General features: G+C 39.4%; 4 protein-coding genes across 6 annotated transcripts; 3 read left to right on the top strand and 1 right to left on the bottom strand.

Moving 5' to 3' along the window:
* Window positions 1-1,499: 1,499 nt before the first annotated feature.
* Window positions 1,500-2,425, top strand: LOC125211148 (LURP-one-like protein (DUF567)). Its single transcript, XM_048110856.2, has 2 exons — window positions 1,500-1,790; window positions 1,880-2,425. Exons 1-2 carry the CDS (start codon window positions 1,560-1,562, stop codon window positions 2,234-2,236), a joined length of 588 nt encoding a protein of 195 aa, XP_047966813.1. The 5' UTR covers window positions 1,500-1,559; the 3' UTR covers window positions 2,237-2,425.
* Window positions 2,426-11,092: 8,667 nt separating this feature from the next.
* Window positions 11,093-16,551, top strand: LOC148931807 (DNA mismatch repair protein MutS, type 2). 3 transcript variants are annotated; one of them, XR_016136042.1, is made up of 6 exons: window positions 11,093-11,612; window positions 11,706-12,642; window positions 12,750-13,274; window positions 13,727-14,182; window positions 14,521-15,841; window positions 16,270-16,551. XR_016136042.1 is itself a non-coding variant. In XM_089066218.1 (6 exons), exons 1-6 carry the CDS (start codon window positions 11,161-11,163, stop codon window positions 14,839-14,841), a joined length of 2,613 nt encoding a protein of 870 aa, XP_088922344.1. In that variant the 5' UTR covers window positions 11,093-11,160; the 3' UTR covers window positions 14,842-16,056. The 3 variants fall into 3 exon arrangements, 2 of the variants coding, with proteins under 2 accessions (XP_088922344.1, XP_088922343.1); XM_089066218.1 differs by lacking the exon at window positions 16,270-16,551 and having other exon boundaries at window positions 12,750-12,876; window positions 12,955-13,274; window positions 14,521-16,056; XM_089066217.1 differs by lacking the exon at window positions 16,270-16,551 and having other exon boundaries at window positions 14,521-16,056.
* Window positions 15,349-15,742, top strand: LOC148931808 (stem-specific protein TSJT1-like). Its single transcript, XM_089064899.1, has 2 exons — window positions 15,349-15,533; window positions 15,610-15,742. Exons 1-2 carry the CDS (start codon window positions 15,349-15,351, stop codon window positions 15,740-15,742), a joined length of 318 nt encoding a protein of 105 aa, XP_088921025.1.
* Window positions 16,552-16,781: 230 nt separating the features above from the next.
* Window positions 16,782-18,813, bottom strand: LOC148931806 (Tetratricopeptide repeat (TPR)-like superfamily protein). The gene is made up of 2 exons (XM_089066219.1): window positions 18,481-18,813; window positions 16,782-18,162 (listed from the first exon to the last, which is right to left on the bottom strand). The coding sequence occupies exons 1-2, from the start codon at window positions 18,721-18,723 to the stop codon at window positions 16,918-16,920; spliced, it is 1,488 nt and encodes a 495-aa protein (XP_088922345.1). The 5' UTR covers window positions 18,724-18,813; the 3' UTR covers window positions 16,782-16,917.
* Window positions 18,814-18,861: the final 48 nt, after the last annotated feature.

Raw genomic sequence — 18,861 nt, 5'->3', positions numbered from 1 at the left:
AGTTTTAAGAAATGTAATGAAAAGTGAGTTGAAAAAGTTAGTGGATTATGGGTCATACTTTTATATATTAGCTTTATAATAAAATGTGAGTAAGAATGAGTTAGTGCAATATGAAATTCACTATAAAAAATGGTAAAAATGAAATGGGACAAATTTTGGGGAACGAATAAAAATGAAAAATTGGAATAAATTTTCGTGGAGAGAGAGAGAGTATAACTTAAATGGGAAAGCTTTTCAACTCTGTTGATATATATATAATAATAAACCCAATCACAAAAAGTCTATAATTGTGAGATAGTTTACCAACTCAAAATACATAATAAAATGACCAAATAAGTATTAAATTACCATAGTTGAGAACGAGAAAAATATCTGAGGTTTGATTAATTGTGTGGCGTGTCGTTGTTCCCACCGCAAATTAGTCCTCAGCCACATAAACTAATTAATTAAGATTAATTGGTTTGATAGCAGCTTAATACTTTGTCCTGCATTTAGGTGTATTTAATTATATGATAATATACGGCCAACAAGAAAATGGACGGCTATTTGTTAGATATCTAACTTTTTTTCTGTCAACCATTCCCCACCACTCATAGCCGCCCATTGCCATTTTATTCTCCTAAAAAATCATTATGCTACATTATTCGGATATTACTTCACCAGTCACCATCACTACCAATATACATTGCTCACTTTTTAAATAGGAATTACACACATAATATCTTATCATATGTCAACTACGTCATTAAGCAACATTATTATTTACTATGGTTCATAATCAAGTACTAGATTGATAAGATTAATTTGAACCGCTTAAGAGCATTTCTAGAAAATAAAGTGCAGAAAATAGACTCCCGTAATATGTAATTTTGTAGTCTTGTCATTTTATATCTATTTTGTAGAAAATTCCACCTATGGTAAGAAATGAATTTGTCCAAAGACCCTGAATGCGTGACACCTATTTAATACACTACAAGATTTCAAATTTAAGTTGTCCGAAAGGAATCTCTGTGTAAGAAATTCTAAGAGTGCATAAAAGACAACGCACTAAGATAACTTATACTCCATCCGTTTATTTATAGTTGAGTCATTTTTTCATTTTGATAAGTTTCTTTATAGTTGAGCCGTTTTCATATATGGTAACTTTTTTCTCTTTCTTACTTTACTCTTTCTTACTTTATTCTCTCTACTTTATTCACTTTATACTTTATTATCTCTACATTTTCCTCTCTTTTACTATTTTATCTATTTATTTAATACACCCAACATTCATTTCTAAAATTATGTGCCAAAAAGTTCCGCCTCAACTACGAAGAAACGGGGAGAGTACTAAGAGTATTTTGTAATTATTTTTTTCTTTGAATGGCAAAATAGTAGTAGGACGGAGGGGCCAAGGCGAAAATGGTCTTAATCTTACTTTACTACTCCTTAGATTGGAGGTAGGGCCATAATAACCTTAATGAACTAACTATATATACAACACAGCCCCCATTCGAGCAAACCCATCTCTAATTACACCAATATTGTTTATTCAATTGAATTGAGATCACGGAGAAAGCATGACCAAGATATATCCAAACGCCTCCTCCTCCTCCTCCGACGAGGGCAAAATTGATCCGGTGGTGCTGACCGTGTGGAAGAAATCTCTCCTTCTCAACTGCGAGGGTTTCACGGTGTTCGACCCCCACGGCAACCTCGTCTACCGCGTCGACAATTACATGGCCGCCACCAAGGGCCACATCATCCTCATGGACGCTTCCGGCGCCACTCTCCTCACCATCCGCCGCAAGGTAGTATATATATAATTGAAAGTTGAAAACACCTAGCTAGCTAATTAGTACTCATGTACAATGAAATTAAATGTTGATTTGATTTGCAGAGACTGAGCCTAGGAGATACGTGGCTGATCTTCGACGGCGAGACGGTGGAGGATCCGAGGTTCACGGTGAGGAAGAACGTGAGCCTCCTGAATAGCCGGTGCCTGGCTCACGTGTTCCAGAAGAAGAGCGTGCCGCTGTACCAGATCGAGGGCTCGTACTCGCGACGGTGCTGCGCTGTGTATGACGAGAAGCGCCGGCGGGTGGCTGAGATCAGGCCGAAGGAGGCCGCCGTGACGGGGGTAGCTTTTGGCAAGGATGTTTTCCGGATGGAGGTGCAGCCGGGATTCGACACGAAGGTGGCTATGGGGATGGTTATCCTTCTGGATCAGATGTACGCTTCTGGAAGATTCATTTGAGGTTAACATTAATTAATGTAAGCGTAAGGTGACATTTTTTTTGGATCCGATTCCGATTCCGATTCCGATTCCTCTTGTGCTTTGGTTTTTTGGTTTTTGATAAAAGACCAAGCTTGTGTGAGTATTATACTCCTACTTAGTTTGTATGGGTGAATCGGCCAATATATATAATCTTCTTTTCTTTTTCAATTGTATATATACTTATTTAATAAACCTTTTAAGCATCAAATTTATTAGGGGTTCTGCCATTCTCAAGATGCTAAAATTAAAATACGGATATACTCTCCTAGTATAGGCGAGTGATCAAGGTCTTACTAATTTTAAGTGTATAATTAGAGAATAAATCTTTTCTTAGCCACACATCTTATTACTCCAATTTAATCTTAAAGGTTAAACAAATTTTCAGATTTTTGTTAAAAATAATAGCCCAAGGGCATTTTTGAAATTGGTATATCAACATCTCAAACTCAAGCGCCGATTTCTCCCAAATTCAAAGTGCAATTTCTTCCAAAATTCAAGTGTTGATTTCTTCAAATCTTAACCAAATTTGTTCGCAAAAATCAACGTGAATTGTGTTGCGTGATTTCTGAACCAAATTCAACTTCCTGTCCAAATTCGTTCACGTCTGATCGCGACGTCACTTCCCGGTCAAATCGCGACGTTTGGAGTCAGGACTGACGACGAGCATCATCCAACGGCCGAAGCAAAAAGAATAGGATGGCGTACCGGCGGCTGGCTCAAATGGCACAACCAAGCTTCGTCTCTGATTCGCAACGAGGCAGGAGACCAATACTGTGCGCTGCCGCTCACCGACGACGACGAAGGTGTCGACTAGGCCTGCGGTGAGGTCGAGAGAGAAATAGTGATAGAGTGAGAGAGAGGGCAGTTGGGGAAAGAGGAGGGAGACGCTCGCACCACCACATGCCGGTGACGGCGATGGTCCTCCGCGACCAGACGAAAGAGAAAAGAGGCGATGCAGCGGTTGTGGTGAAAGAGAGAGATAAAAGTTTGGGCGCATTGTTCAGGGTTTAGGAATATACTTCACTATATGAACAATATATTTCACTAAAATGAAAAAACGATACATTATAAGGCATGCAGAATATACTTCACTATAATCACAATATTATACATCACTATATACACAATATATACTTCATTGAAATGAAAATAGGGTACATTATAAGGCATACAGAATATACTTCACTTTAAGCACAATATACATCACTATATGCTCAATATACTTAACTGAAATGAAAAAATTGTACACTGTAAACTACTCCCTCCGTTCCATAGTAATGGAGGCGTTTATTAGGGGTTCTGCCATTCTCAAGATGCTAAAATTGTACACTGTAAACTGAAATGAAAAAATTGTACACTGAAAAATTGTGTTAGGTGAGTTAAGTAAAGAGAGAATAAAGTGGAAAATAAAAAAGGTAGAGAGATGAAGAGAGAAAAAAGTAAGAGAGAGTAAAGTAGGTCTAGAAAAATGCGTTGACTTTTACTAAAAAGGGAAATGACTCTATTACTATGGAACGTACCAAAATGGTAAAATGACTCTATTACTATGGAACGGAGGGAGTATATTCTTCGTTGAAATATCAAACATCATATTTTTAGTTCACTTCTTACTCATTTTTAGTTCATTGTGTACATGTTTTAGTCCACTAAACGTGAGATTTATTTCATTGTCAGCTTATTTTTAGTTCACTTTTTACTGGTTTTTAGTTCAATACGTACAGGTTATGTACGTGAGTTTTATTTTGTTACAAACTTGTTTTTTTTTTCACTTCTTACATATGTATAGTTCACTGCATACTTGTTTTAGTTCACTACTGTAGTCGTTCACTTCATACCAAAACTTATCAAATTACAATTTTAAGTTGTGAACTATATTTTGTTAAATAATTAACAAGTATTCATATGTGAACTAAATAGATTGAACATAAAGTGAAGTATATTGTGCATATCTTATAGTCTACTGTATTTTCATTTTCAGTGAAGTATAGTGTGCATATAGTGAAGTAAATTGAACATGCCTTATAGTTTACTATTTTTTTCACTACAATGAAGTATATTGTGCATATAGTGAACTATTATATGCTATAGTGAAGTACTATAATAACTTTATAGTGAATTACACTGAAGTAAATATGTTCTATAGTGAAGCAAATATGCTCTACAGTAAAATAAATAGTCTAACATAATATTGAATTTAATTGAAACGGATGAGCTTTATATTGAACTAAATGACACATATTATGAACCATATCAGTTTCATACAAATGGTCATGAACGCTTGAAGTTTACAATCATTTTTCCACATCTATCTTCATGTTGTTGCTACATTCTTGAAGATATTCAATGACTCATAGTGCACTACTTTTTCAACATATTGTCGCCAAGATATTCAATGACTCCATGATGTTGTCACCAAGATATTCAATGACTCATGGTTTGTTTCCGAAGACATTAATGCGCTGCAATTCTTTGCTCTTAGCCTTTGGAGTATTTCCTTGCTGTTTCTTTTAAGCAATACATTTCCAATCTTGTTCCCGCTCACCATAGTATCAATCATCATATACTTTACTCTAAGGTCTATTCACTTCACTGAAATCAGAAAACACAAAACATTATAAGACATACATCGTATACTTCACTCTGAGCATAAACTGAATCACTGCAAAGGTAAATCACTTCACTCTTAACATTTATTAGTTCACTTTAAGCTCTACACACTCTAACCATGGAATACTTCACACTATGCACGTTTTACTTCACTAAAATGAAAAAATAGTGCACTATAAGCAAGGATAACAAACACTTCACTCTAACCATGGAATACTTCACTCTCTGCACGTTTTACTTCACTGAGATGAAAAAACAGATCACTAATAACATGGATCACAAACACTTCACTCTAACAATGAAATATTTCACTTTGAGCACATCTTACTTCACTGAGTTGAAAAAATAGATCACTATAACATGGATCACAAACACCTCACTCTAACTATGAAATACTTCACTTTAAGCACATTTTACTTCACTGAGTTGAAAAAACAGATCACTAATAACATGGATCACAAGCATTTCACTCTAACCATGAAATACTTTACTGTAAGCACATTTTATTTCATTGAGTTGAAAAAACAGATCACTAATAACATGGATCACAAACAACCACTCTAACCATGAAATACTTCACTTTAAACACATTTTACTTCACTGAGTTTAAAAAATAGATCACTAATAACATGCATCACAAACACTTCACTCTTACCATGTAATACTTCACTCTAAGCACGTTTTACTTCACTGGGATGAAAAAACAGTGCACTATAAACATGGATCACAAACACTTCACTTTAACCATGGAATACTTCACTCTAAGCACATTTTACTTCACTGAGATGAAAAAACAGATAACTAATAACATGGATCACAAACATTTCACTCTAACCATGAAATACTTTACTGTAAGCATATTTTATTTCACTGAGTTGAAAAAACAGATCACTAATAACATGGATCACAAACGCCAACCATACGCCACCCTTGCGAACGCATGTCACTCTGCAGGTTAAATCGCGTGTATAAAATATAATTAGACTTTAGTTACTATTCAAATCTTGTTGCCACTACTACAAATTTGAGAAAAGAACTAAAAAGGCAACAAATTTTGGTGTCGGACTTTAATTTGTCACTAAATTGAAATTAAAAAACAACAATAATATATTTAATGATGAAAAATTCTGCCAGTAATTAATAAATTACAAAAAATAAACTAAAATTAAAATATATTTAGTGTCGGACTTATATCCGTCTCTAAATTGAAATTATAAAAATTCAAAATATATTTAATGACAAAAAAGTTTTCAACTATTGATAACGAACAAACCTTGCAACATTTTCAATCGATGAAAATACGTAGAATTCAGTTGTCACCGCTTTAGATGTAAAACGATAGCTATGACATGTTCGTTTCTATTAGATATATTTTGGACTAGTTCATATTAAACATATATGCATTTTTACTGTTGTTGTGATTTATGGTTTTTACATTATAGTATCATACTCCATTTGTCCAAAAAAATAGACTAGTGTTACTATTTTGAGTCGTCCTCCAAAATTAGCGAAGTCTAAATATGAAAAACTTTTAACTAATTACACACCATTAATAATATGAAGCCTTCAATCCACTAACACTACTTTAATTTACTATTTTTTTCATCTCTCTTTCTTTACTTTTTTTTCCATCTTTTTTTTTTATCAACTGCACATTAAAACCCGTGCTATACACAAGTTTGTCTATTTTTAGAGACAGAGAGAGTATAATATATACTCCCTCCTTCCCATTAAATATGAAACATTTTCTTTTCGGCACATAATTTTATACAGCGTTGTTTTGTGAATTAACGAAGAGAGAAGAAAAAGTAAAGAGAGTATTGTTTCCATTTTCAGAAACATTTCATTTTTAATGGGACAAACCAAAAAGGAAAACGTTTCATTTCTAATGAGACAGAGAGAGTAATATATTATTATTTGACTACGAAAATATTTATATATATATATAGTGGAGCCCAGTCCCTACAGTCAATTTTTTCTGCGTCCGCCCCTTACCGTAAGTCATTCCGGCACGCCAGTTGGAAGGCGCAACGTTGTGAGCGCAATGATGGTTTCGTGGGATGTGTAGGAGGTCAATTTGAACGAAAGTGATTGGCCTTCGAGGGTTGCAAAGGCCTGGTACGAGGCGCCCCAGTTGTGGTTCATGATGATCCACCCGGTCTTACTGCCTTTCACCCACATGTTGGCGATGTCCCCACCTCCAACCACATTCATCACATACCCAGCAGCAAGTAGCCATTCCCCTGGAACGCCAACCGTACGCCACCCTTGCGAACGCATGTCACTCTGCAGGTTAAATCGCGTGTATAAAATATCATTAGACTTTAATTATTATTCAAATCTTGTTGTATATATGTAATAATAAGTACTATATTAATTTCTTGTATTTATAATTTATTAGTATTATGTTTATATATAAACTAGTATTTTATTAATTTATTTTACATTATCTTTATAATTTATTTGTATTAATATAAAAATATAATACTCCTCCTGTCCCACAATAATATGCATTTTTGGATGGACACGATTTTTAATGGGCAATTGGTTAAATAAGATAGAAGTAGAAAGAATAAGTAATTAAACTATTGTTAGTGGAAAATAGATCACACCTTATTAGAGATAAAAGAATTTCCAAATTGAAAAATACATATTCTTATACGACGGACTAAAAAGAAAAAAGTGCATATTCTTGTAGGACAGATGAAGTAATATTTATTTCGAACATATAAATTGATAATTTTCGATATGTTTGGATAAAGGTTGGCCTCTTCCGCGAGATATTATGTTCACTTTGTTTTCCCTTCATTCTATGTTTTTAGCTTATTCAATCCTGTGTAACTAAACTCATAGGATTCTAGGAATATGTTAGTAACGACTTTGGTAATACAATTCTTTTTTTCTATTTAATATCCGTTTTGTTTTTACTTTGTTTCTTCCCTAAGTTGTTCCGTAATACTTCATGCTTGAGTGACACATTCGATGAAGATTTGTAACTTGTTACATAATCGTGAGAGGAGGTCGTCGAGTTAGATCCACGTAATAGACACTACAATTAGCTTCCTTTAAAACGACAATGTTAATTGAGAGTGAGAACTTTTCAAGGGTCTTAGGAGCTTTTAGGAGTTACGAATCTAGGATTGACAACCCTAGTGGTAGTAATCTACGCTTGTACCGCATGGGCATAACTTGTAGTTGGAACTTGTATAACCATAACTGTGAACGCACATTCTTGGAATTCTCTTATCTCTCATATTTTTTCCTCTTTAATTTGTTGCACTTAGTTGTTTAATGCTTTCAATGTTCTTGTTTCCAAAACTTTTTCCGAAATCTTTGTTTTTCCAAATAGTGAAAGAAGTTTAGTAGAAGGTAGACAATTTGTGATTCTATTCCCCGTGCTAGATATCTCATTACTGACCTTTAGCTATACTAGACCTACTATGTATACTTGCAGGTTTATTTAGTGTTAATAAAAAGTGCATCACATAACCTACTATTGCCCATCAAATATGATTTCTAATGTCACTTCAAGTGGTTAACAAGGACAAGTAACGAAGGAGTTATGGGCTTCCGAATATTCCAAAAAATACGGTAGGGGATGCCTAGAGTCTGTTCGAGAAAACTAGTCGAAGAGATAATCAGATTATGAGCATACTCTAATGTTTTCCATCAAATATGATTTCTAATGTCACTTCAAGTGGTCAACATGTACATGTAACAAAAAAGTTATGGGCTTCCGAATATTTCAAAAAATACTACAGGGGGATGCCTAGGGCTAGTTCGAGAAAACTGGACGAAGAGATAATCTAATTATGAGCATACCCTACTTTTGCCCATTAAATATGATTTCTAATGTCACTTCAAGTGGTGAACAAGGATGAGTAACGAAAGAGTTATGGGCTTCTGAATATTCCAAAAAATACGGTACGGAGCTGCCTAGGATGTGCATCAATTCCTTTAATTAATTAAATCATTAACTTTTATCAATCAGAACGGTGAGCCTGATGAATTAGAAGATTTAATTTGATGAATTATAACAGTAATGAGTTAGGATAGTAGTAACTTCTATGAATGAGCATAAGAGCATCCGCAATGGTCGGCTAGCGACCGGCTAGCCGATTCGTCGCGCTAGCCGATCGACTAGCCGAACTATTGCAATCGGCCAGCGCGAAATCGGCCAGCGCATCGGCGTTGGCTGGCCGATCGCTCGTCGCTAGCCGATCCGCTGGCCGATCGGCTAGCCGCCATTGCAGAGGCCCGATCGGCTAGCGATCGGCCAGCGGTGTTTTTCGATTTTTTTTTTTTTTTTTAAACCTATATAAACGCGATTTTCGTTTCATTTTCATTTGCACCACTTGTTTTAACGAGTTTTCTCTCTCTCTAACTTTCTGTACAAGAGCATTATCGAGCGATGGATCACAACAACGAGTCCAGCCCAGCGACGAGTGGATCTCAGACTCCCACGGTACCTGTGGGATCTGGATGGGGGCAGATGGGCCCGGGGTTTAACATCCCTTGGAATCAGATGATGGGGATGATGGCTGGTGCGCCGGGGGGTATGCCTGGTGGGATGCCGTGGGGTATGCCGTGGGGGATGACGGGCGGGCAGGGGAGCGGCGGTCAGTCAGCGCCCGGGTGGGGGGGTATGCCCCAGATGCAGCAGCAGATGATGCTGCAGCAGATGATGGGGATGATGTGGCAGGGCGGGGGGTAGGGGGGGTGCAGCAGGGTATGTATCCCGGGATGCAGGGGGGATTGCAGGGGCAGGGGTCACCGGGAGGGGACCCGGTATATCGGCCCTCTCTTGATTTTTTGACGGCTTCGTCTCACACTTCGACCCCAGCGGAGACGCAGTTCACTGGCGATGACCTTCTGTCGTTGCATGATATGGGGATCGATCTCGATGATCCGGATACTCCCGTTCCGGCGAGGCGGGCCGCGCCGAAGAAGAAGACGAGGGGGAAGGCGAAGGCGGTCGGCGAGTCATCGCAGCCCACTGTTGACCACACCCCGACCCGGAGGAAGTGGACGGAGGATGAGTACGTCGGGGTGGCCAGGGGGTGGTTGGAGGTATGCGACGACCCGCTGGTTGCGAACAACCAGCGGGTCGTCAACATGTGGGCGAAGATCAGAGCTGCCTATAGGAGGCACTGCCCGCAGGGGAAGGACTTCAGCAACGAGGAGGTCCGGAAGGGGTGGGAGCGCACCAGGGCCGCGGTGGGCCGTTTTGCGAACTTGTACGCCAACGCCCTCCGTCAGCTCAAGAGTGGGCAGAACGAGGAGGACGCCCGGAGGATAGCCGCGAGTCAGTTCCCCGTGGAGGGGAAGTATAAGGAGTTCACCTTCTGGGAGTGCTTCTTGTTGCTGAAGGACTCCGAGAAGTTCCGGGCGGGGTGCGACCCTGGGTGGCCGAAGAAGCAGCGACTGAACTATAGCGACGACTACAGCGGCAGCAGCGGCGGATCCCATGACCTCCCCCCGGATGTCGAGGAGTTTCCGTCTCCTCCTTCATTTACAGGTCGCGCCCGCCTGATTGGACAGAAGCGGGCGCAGCGAGCTGCGAGGGGCGGATCCCCCCTATCGCCCCGTGAGGTCCAGTCCTCCGCCCTCCCACCCGCCCCACTCGAGTACACTCTCCATTCGCGTAACCATACGCGGGATCAGATGTACAAGGTCTTACAAGAGTGGAGGGCCGCCACAGACCCCACGGAGAAGATGTTTCTTCAGGAGATGCTCGAGAGCATGCGTGCCGATTTAGCCGCCGCGAGGGCACGGCTTACGGGTTCCGACGTGGGCTCAGATACCGCGGGTGGCGGCAGCGGCAGCGGGGGCGGCGACGGCGACGGAGACGGCGACGAGGAGTAGAGAGCGGCGGGGCCCGTGTGTTGAAGCCCTTTTTTTTAGAAAAGAATCATGTATTTTTTTTTTTAAATATTTGCACTTTTTTTTTAATGGAATGGATTATTTTTCCCGTATATGTGTCGTAAATTTAATTCCGTATTTTAGTAATTTTAATTCCGTAAATGTAGTATATTTTGAATTATTTTTATTGCGGCTGGCCTATGGCTGGCCTAAATCTGATGTGGCAGGTGGTTTTTTGAGTGTTGCTGACGTGGCAGGGAGAGAATGGCTGGCCTATGGCTGACCTATTACCCATTGCGGATGCTCTAAGTAGTGGATGTATATCCATCCGTAAACATTTTGGTAGCATTAATTTATACTGGTACGGAGAGAGAGAGTAGGAAGTTTTCCCACCAAATATTTGTGGATAGGAAAAGAAATTCAAATCGAATTCCATGATACTCGCCCAATCCTTCTTTCGCTCGGACTACCCTCCGCCCTTACGGAATCTCTCACGCGCCACCGCTTCCCCTGACCCCCGTTTAGCGGACTCACTTCAATCGGAGGCTCTCAAAATCCTCGAATGGCCATCCCTCTGCAACCAGCTCTCCGCCTTCACCTCCACCTCCATGGGTCTCGCAGCTGCCCAATCTGCACGGATTCCTCTTGGCCGGACCCCAACCGAGACCCGCCGTCTCCTCGACCAGACCTCCGCCGCCCTCACGATGCCCCGCCCCTTGGATTTCTCCGGAATCCAAGACGTTTCTCGGATTGTTGATGCGTCCGTCGCAGGTACGATGCTCATGATCGGTGAGCTTTGTTCCGTGCGTACGACGCTGAGGTCGGCTAGATCTTTGATCCAACAGTTGGAGGAGATTGCTTCTTCTCATAGTAGCTCGTACCATAGGTCAGTCAGACTTTATTAGTTGTTGATTGAGTGAGAGTGAGACTTTGCTTGGCTGCTTCATTTAATTATTTCTGCCCTATTGCATCCAATCAGGTGCTCGCCACTGCTTGAAATTCTTCGTGACTGTGATTTTCTGGTCGAATTGGAGCGAAGGATAGAATTTTGTGTGGACTGTAATTTTTCTCTAGTTCTCGACCAAGCTAGTGAAGAACTAGAAATGATAAGGTCAGAAAGGAAGTTAAACATGGAAAATCTAGAGGCAATGCTGAAGAAAATATCATCTCAAGTTTTTCAGGCGGGTGGAATCGATAGACCTCTGGTTACCAAACGTAGGTCACGGATGTGTGTTGCTATCAGAACTACACATAGATATCTACTTCGTGATGGTGTAGTTTTAGACACTAGCAGCTCTGGAGCTACTTACTTCATAGAACCGAGGGAGGCTGTAGAGTTGAATAATCTGGAAGTGAGTCTATCAAATTCAGAAAAAATGGAGGAGCAAGCCATTTTAAGTTACCTTAGTTCTGAAATTTCAGAAGCCAGTGTACAGATAAAGTATTTGTTGGATAGAGTGTTGGAGGTAGATCTCGCTTTTGCAAGAGCTGCTCATGCTCAGTGGATGAATGGGGTCTGTCCAAATTTTAGTGCTGTAGGTTGTCAGAATTCTGAGCATAACTCATTATTAGTAAATGTAAGCAGCATTCGTCATCCTTTGCTTCTTGAGTCTTCGTTGAGAAATATATCTACTCTTTCAACAAGTAGGTCCTCTTCTTCAAATCAGGAAACCGGTGTAAGAAAATCTGGCATGCTGCCTGGTGATCTTGATTTTCCTGTGCCTATTGATATTAAAATTGGAAGTGGAGTAAGGGTGATTGTTATCTCAGGACCTAATACAGGAGGTAAAACCGCTTCCATGAAAACTCTAGGATTGGTTTCTATAATGTTAAAAGCTGGAATGTACCTCCCTGCACAAAATCATCCACAGCTGCCATGGTTTGATCTTGTTCTTGCAGATATTGGTGACCATCAGGTAATTTGATTTTCTCACCGCACCTTTTTTGTATTGGTGCAGTATTTCTTGTTTCTTTGGTGATATAGAATGCCTATTGATATAAAGTTTATTGATTCCAACTGAAGTCTCTGGAGCAGAGTCTTTCAACCTTTAGCGGACACATCTCTCGAATTTGTAACATCCTGAAAGTGGCCACTGAAAGATCTCTTGTCCTTCTTGATGAACTTGGAAGTGGAACTGATCCATCAGAAGGTGTGGCTCTATCGGCTAGCATAATGCATTATCTCAAGGAAAGAGTAAACTTGGCTGTTGTGACAACCCATTATGCAGATTTAACTCGTTTAAAAGAGAAGGATGCAAAGTTTGAGAATGCAGCTATGGAGTTCTCCCTGGAGAGTCTACAGCCTACCTATCGGATTATTTGGGGAAGCATGGGTGAGTCAAATGCATTAAGTATTGCAAAAACAATAGGCTTTGATGGAAGAATCATTGAGCGGGCACAATCTTGGGTAAAGAAGCTAACACCAGAGAAGATGCAGAAGCTTAATACATTGTTGTATCAGTCTCTACTTGAGGAGAGAAATAAACTCGAAATTCAAGAAAAAAAAGCTGCCTCTCTACATTCAGATGTACTGAGACTTTATCATGAGGTAAGAGTTCATAATTAATTTTAGCACTGAACCCTTATAGATCTCTATATGTGTGGGTATATGTATATAAATATTCTAACAGTGTCCTGAAGCTTCTCTGGTAAATTGTAGTGACTTAGCCCAATAACTATGCTGATACATTGTCTGCATCTTCTACATAGAAGTTATTTGATGCATCATACTCAATATATGTAACTAGTTTTTGGCATGCTGCTGGAAGTTTCAGATTTTTTTTGTCAACCATACCCCTGTGAGCTATTTATTAATTACATGTAATAGATGAGTTAGGATGATAGTAAATATCTTGTATCTTGGCTCCATATTGTGAGAAATTCATTCTCCTCTACAGAATCAAATGCTCTGTTTACTCATCATTATGTGCTTTAATTCATGGTCAATTTTATCATTCTGCATTGCATCCCTTCATCTCAATTTCCTTTCTCCTATTGAAGATTCATGACGAGGCAGTTGATCTTGATGTGCGTGAAGCAGCTCTTAAGGCAAATGAGACCAAGATGATTCAAAAGGAATTGAAGGTTGTGAAGGCTGAAGTTGATACTGTAGTGCAAGAGTTTGAGAAGCAACTGAAAATTACTGAGCCAAAGGACTTCAATATTCTTTTGAAGGAATCAGAATCTGCCATTGCATCCATTGTTCAAGCTCATCAGCCTTCTGGTGATGATTTTGTAGATAGAAATGCTACTAGTAGTTTTTATGTACCACAGATTGGAGAGCAAATCGTTATAAAGGATTTAGGGGATAAGGTGGCTACTGTAGTTGAAGCACCAAGTGCGGATAACACAGTCCTTGTCCAATATGGAAAAATCAGAGTCCGTGTAAACTTAAGTAGTATAAATGCTGTTGCAGCTAATGGTGCCCTGACATCAGCCCCACAACCGAGGAGAAAGGTATGCTAGGATTAAGCTAACTTTTTGATCTTTTATTTTCAATTTCCATCTATTTCGGTTGAGTCCTCGTTGTAACTGTGGCTACTCCTCATCCGCTCAGTCACTCTCCAATAATACTTGATGCTCGTAGGAATATTTGTTAGTGTGGATGACAAAGGAATAGTTCTCTCCAGAAATACTTGTGTCATTTTTCTAATCTTCAATACTTTCTCCTTCCTAATTTTCAATGTTTTATTAACTAAAGAGTCATACATGTCGTACTCTTTTGTGTTTTACTTTTTTATTTCTGAGAATGAATGTATCTCACGCGTAAAGGATTCTTGTAATTGATACTGTAGGGTCGGCAGACAAAGAGACTCGAGAATCTGAAAAATATTTCAGATTCCATGAAAGATGAGAAGGTTTCTTATAGTCCTGTTGTGCAGACATTGAAGAACACCGTGGACCTGCGGGGAATGAGATTCGAGGAAGCTACTTTCAATATTGAGATGGCCATTAATTCCAGAGGGCCTAATTCAGTTCTCTTCATAATACACGGAATGGGCACTGGGGTATTGAAGGAGCGTGTTTATGAAATACTAAAGAAACATCCTCGTATAGAAAAATTTGAACAAGAGAGCCCTATGAACTATGGCTGTACTGTCGCCTTCATCAAGTGACAGTGCCTCAGTCTAGCTTGCAATTTCGACCACATGTGTGTATATATCATTAAATATATCTAAATCTTTTATTTGACACTGAGAAAAAAGTTTCTCTCGAGTTTTTATTTGGTTTGGATGCCCTTAGACGAGTGATGCCTTCCGGTGAACTGGCCTTGGCACTAAGAGAGTGAATCTGTGTGATAACCAGTCAGTAGAGCATGGTTGCATATTAGTATTTATTTATTTTGCTTGCGGCAATTACACAGAAGAGTTCATTTTTCTTGAAGAGCGTGGACATATTAGTTGCAGATTCTTATACTGGATAAGACTCATTTTACTCTTGATGATTGCATCAGTTTTTCTCATGTTAGCACACGTACAGCGTAATATACAGATGAGCAGAGGCTGTGAGGTGCTGCCACCTTCACTGACTGCATCACCCTCCCCATTTGGATAAAGATTGTTGCAACCATCATTATCTTGATCTTGATTCAGGTTAGTGCGTCTTTTCTTTGTCATAGCAGAATGTTGGCAGTTTTTGAGAAATCAGTTTTGAAGCCACCCGAAGAGCTGTGCCTTCCAGTGAGGAACTGCTTGAACATATCGGAAGAAATTATAGAAATCTTTCGATCATGGAGCACCTTCTTACACCTCTCAGGAAGCAACTTCCTGGCTTTGTTGCATCAAGATGAAAACCCAGAAATTCCATGGTAACTCGGTGCTCTCCACTCTTTGTGTTCAAATATCAGTAATCTTCATTATCGTTTGTCTGTGGAATCAGCTCAGGTCTGTTGTAGTGATGGATGATGTCTTCTGCATACTCTGCAGAGCACTGCGCAACACTTCTAACATGAGACGGTTGTCAAGGCAGGATACAGAAGCCATGATCATAGTTGAGGCCTATAAAATTATTACTTGATCGTGCACCCTAGCCTCCTGACCAAGTCGTTAAGTAACTGGAAGGGAAATTTGCTTTCATTCTGTTCGATTCCAAAGCCCAACCCTTTTTCTAGCAACGGTTGTTGATCCTCCTACTATCTCAATAACTGGATATTAATTTGTTCTTACTTGTAACTAGATCCAACATGATTCATGCACCTCTTCAAATTTACTGCATGAAATAACATATGCGTGATGCCATACCTCATGTGTAGAGAGAATCAAACTGGAAGCAAGAAAATTTGTAAAGCTCTACAATTATTCCAATGCTCTCTTTCAACATCTTTCTTTTTATTCTCCAATCCTCATGTGTAGAGAACATATAAAATTTGCTTCACATATTGAAAAACAGAGAATGTAAGTTGTAATTTGATAAAATCTTTATTTAACAGATTTCATAATTTAATTAATTTTCATGAAGGGCACGCCAGATGCTCCAAAATGTGGTTTCAGCTCTAAGGTAGTTAATGCCTTGAAAGAAGAGGGTCTAAAATTTGGTTCTTTCAGCATTCTGACTGACGGAGGTGAGGCAAGGACTGAAGACTTTCTCAAACTTGCAAACTTTTCCATAGCTGTATTACACAGGAGAACTAGTAGGAGGCTGTGAGATTGTGCTCGAGCTCCACAACAATGGCGAACTTAAGAGTACCTAGTGTGAGTAAATTCTGGACAGATTTGCATATCAACTTTACTTAATTGTCCTTGCTCTATATCGGTGCTACTTGCGTGATGCTGTAAGAAATGGTCATCTTCTGGACCTGTAGTTGCTCATATTTTCTCTTCTCTCAACTATTATATGCATTTGAATTGTTACTGCCACGGTTTTGTCGAGATATAATTGGTTTTTGTTGGCTGTTTATGCAATTTTTTTCAAGCTAAATTGAACTCATGAGTGGTTCATATGTTTCCTAGGATATGTTGCAGTTGTGTCTCTCTTGCCTACTGTGGGAGCAGAAACTACTCTATGCTAACTATAACACCCCATATACAAACAGATAACTATATATTACTACCTCAAATTACATGAAAAACAGCAAATTACTACCTCAAATTAAAAGGTGAAGTTGTACATTATATATCTATAATATAATTTGAATTTTACTGCAAATGATGGTACAGATTGGTAGCACACTAAATGCAAAATTTACAGAAAAACTACTTAGCATTCTGCTGCAATGAAAGGATCTTGATCATTTCTTCATCTTCTTTGTAATCATCAGATCTCATCATCTCTAGTAGCCGATTGCCGTCTTTGCCACTGATGATATAGGATTTCAACAATGTATGATACACCTGCCTCTCCAAGTGAACTACTGATCTCAATAAATTTATAGCTCTTTCCACATCATCACAGCTGCCTCTCTCACCAATCAACCTCACTACCCCTACAATCACCTTATCGTTAAGCTTAATCTCTGTATTTGTTACATGTAAAGTGAGGGCCTTTTTTAGAGATTTCAAGCCATTTTCAATCTTATCCTTCTCCAGGTATCCTTTTGCCAGTATGCCCCAAATATTTGGTGTTGATTCCTTACCCATATCTGTCAAGTGGTTCAGTAGTGCTTCCGCATTTTCACATAAACCCTTCTCAATATATCCATCAATTACCACTTTTGGCACTCGGAAATCATAGCAGTTACTCGAGGTTTCCCACTCCTTGAGCACTTTCTCTGCTTCTTCAAGATCGCCCAGCCTCACCAGTGCCCCCATCGTGTTTATGTACTCTCGGTTATGACACCTCTTACAAGCAATCTTTTCATCATGCCACAACCTCAAAACATCACGTCTGTTTCCCAGTCGTGCATGAAGTGAGATGAGATGGTTATACCCTAATGCATCTTTACCATTTCGCATCTTCTCTGTTTTTTGAAGATAAATGTTTGCCTTGTGGTTGAGGCCGGCATTGGCATATAAATTCGCCACAACAGCATATGTGTTCCAATCCATGGTGATATGAGGATCATTTTCCATCTCGTTCAGAACCTTTTCCAATCCCTCAATGTCAGATCTCACTCCAAACGAATTAATACAAATTCGATAACTCAAATTATCAGGCTGAACCCCGTGCTCCTTCATTTGCTTAAAGACTTGAGGGACCTTGTCAATCTCATCGGTAGAAGCATGCAGGCACATAATGTCAATGAAAGTTAGAACAGACAAAGGAAGTCCTTTGTCTGTAATGGTCTTGAGAAGTGCCAGTGCTCTTTCAGTTTCACGCTGTCGAACATAACAATGAAGAAGAGCACCATGCACCTTATCAGTCTTATCTTGCTCAGTCAAGCTATTGAAATAGCTCTCAGCATGCACAAATCCATGAACCTTACCAATCAGATCCAACTGCACGGCATGCTCAACCGGGGTGAAAGTATAAACACTTCTCCCTTTCATCCACTCAGAAACCTGCACGAAATAATCCCATATTCAAAATAATGCATATGAAATACTTTGTGGTCGACGCTTTTGCTGCTACACCTCAATTAAGCATGCGAATACAGTAAGCTGCAGAACACGGACTTATGCATCCATATATGTATCGTCGATATGGAGTATATATAAACACGGAATTTCACTACACAATCACACAGTATCAAGGTACACAACTAGCATCTTAACCCTTGGAACGCATTATCTTTTAGTTGAACGATCATTTGAAATCTTTAACAACAGTAATCCAACCAAATAGTAAATCAAAGAAATAGTTCGACGGCACACACACACCTGGAGAGCTTGACTGAAACGTTTGCGCCTACGGAGATCGATAATAATGCGTTGAAGCTCGGCGAATCGGACATTTTTTCCAGTAGCAATCCATTTATCCAGCTCAGGAGTGATATTGGTGCTAGGGTTTCCCTGGGGACTGATTTTGGCGTACAGTGAATTCTTCCTGTTCGCTTGGTAACATCGCCCGTTAATAATGTAGGTATGAATTAGGGTTTTGACAGGGTTTCTACACGATAGCATTTCGAATTTCTTTGGAATTTGATAGGTTAGAAGTTAGAACTGAGAATATAGTTCGATTAGCGTTCTAGCTGGCCGGGGAAGGGGGTGAAATGGTCAATTTATCACTGGGCATTCTTTACTATTCGTATAAATAAGCCC

This window comes from Salvia hispanica, chromosome 2 (genome assembly GCF_029641045.1).
Source record: "Salvia hispanica isolate PSC_SH4W2 chromosome 2, Shi_PSC_v1, whole genome shotgun sequence".
Lineage (NCBI taxonomy): Eukaryota > Viridiplantae > Streptophyta > Magnoliopsida > Lamiales > Lamiaceae > Salvia > Salvia hispanica.
The sequence above is the reverse complement of the archived record's forward strand: the minus strand, read 5'-3'. Positions and strand labels throughout refer to the sequence as shown.

What these genes read in the sequence shown, in the direction of transcription:
- LOC125211148 (XM_048110856.2), top strand. Translation starts at nt 1,560, where the DNA reads ATGACCAAGATATATCCAAACGCCTCCTCCTCCTCCTCCGACGAGGGC. An exon ending in TCCTCACCATCCGCCGCAAG is followed by an intron (nt 1,791 to 1,879) that starts GTAGTATATATA and finishes TTTGATTTGCAG; the next exon opens with AGACTGAGCCTAGGAGATAC.
- LOC148931807 (XM_089066217.1), top strand. Translation starts at nt 11,161, where the DNA reads ATGATACTCGCCCAATCCTTCTTTCGCTCGGACTACCCTCCGCCCTTA. An exon ending in CATAGTAGCTCGTACCATAG is followed by an intron (nt 11,613 to 11,705) that starts GTCAGTCAGACT and finishes GCATCCAATCAG; the next exon opens with GTGCTCGCCACTGCTTGAAA. An exon ending in CCCCACAACCGAGGAGAAAG is followed by an intron (nt 14,183 to 14,520) that starts GTATGCTAGGAT and finishes TTGATACTGTAG; the next exon opens with GGTCGGCAGACAAAGAGACT.
- LOC148931808 (XM_089064899.1), top strand. Translation starts at nt 15,349, where the DNA reads ATGTTGGCAGTTTTTGAGAAATCAGTTTTGAAGCCACCCGAAGAGCTG. An exon ending in GAAAACCCAGAAATTCCATG is followed by an intron (nt 15,534 to 15,609) that starts GTAACTCGGTGC and finishes GAATCAGCTCAG; the next exon opens with GTCTGTTGTAGTGATGGATG.
- LOC148931806 (XM_089066219.1), bottom strand. Translation starts at nt 18,723, where the DNA reads ATGCTATCGTGTAGAAACCCTGTCAAAACCCTAATTCATACCTACATT. An exon ending in GTTTCAGTCAAGCTCTCCAG is followed by an intron (nt 18,163 to 18,480) that starts GTGTGTGTGTGC and finishes TATTTCGTGCAG; the next exon opens with GTTTCTGAGTGGATGAAAGG.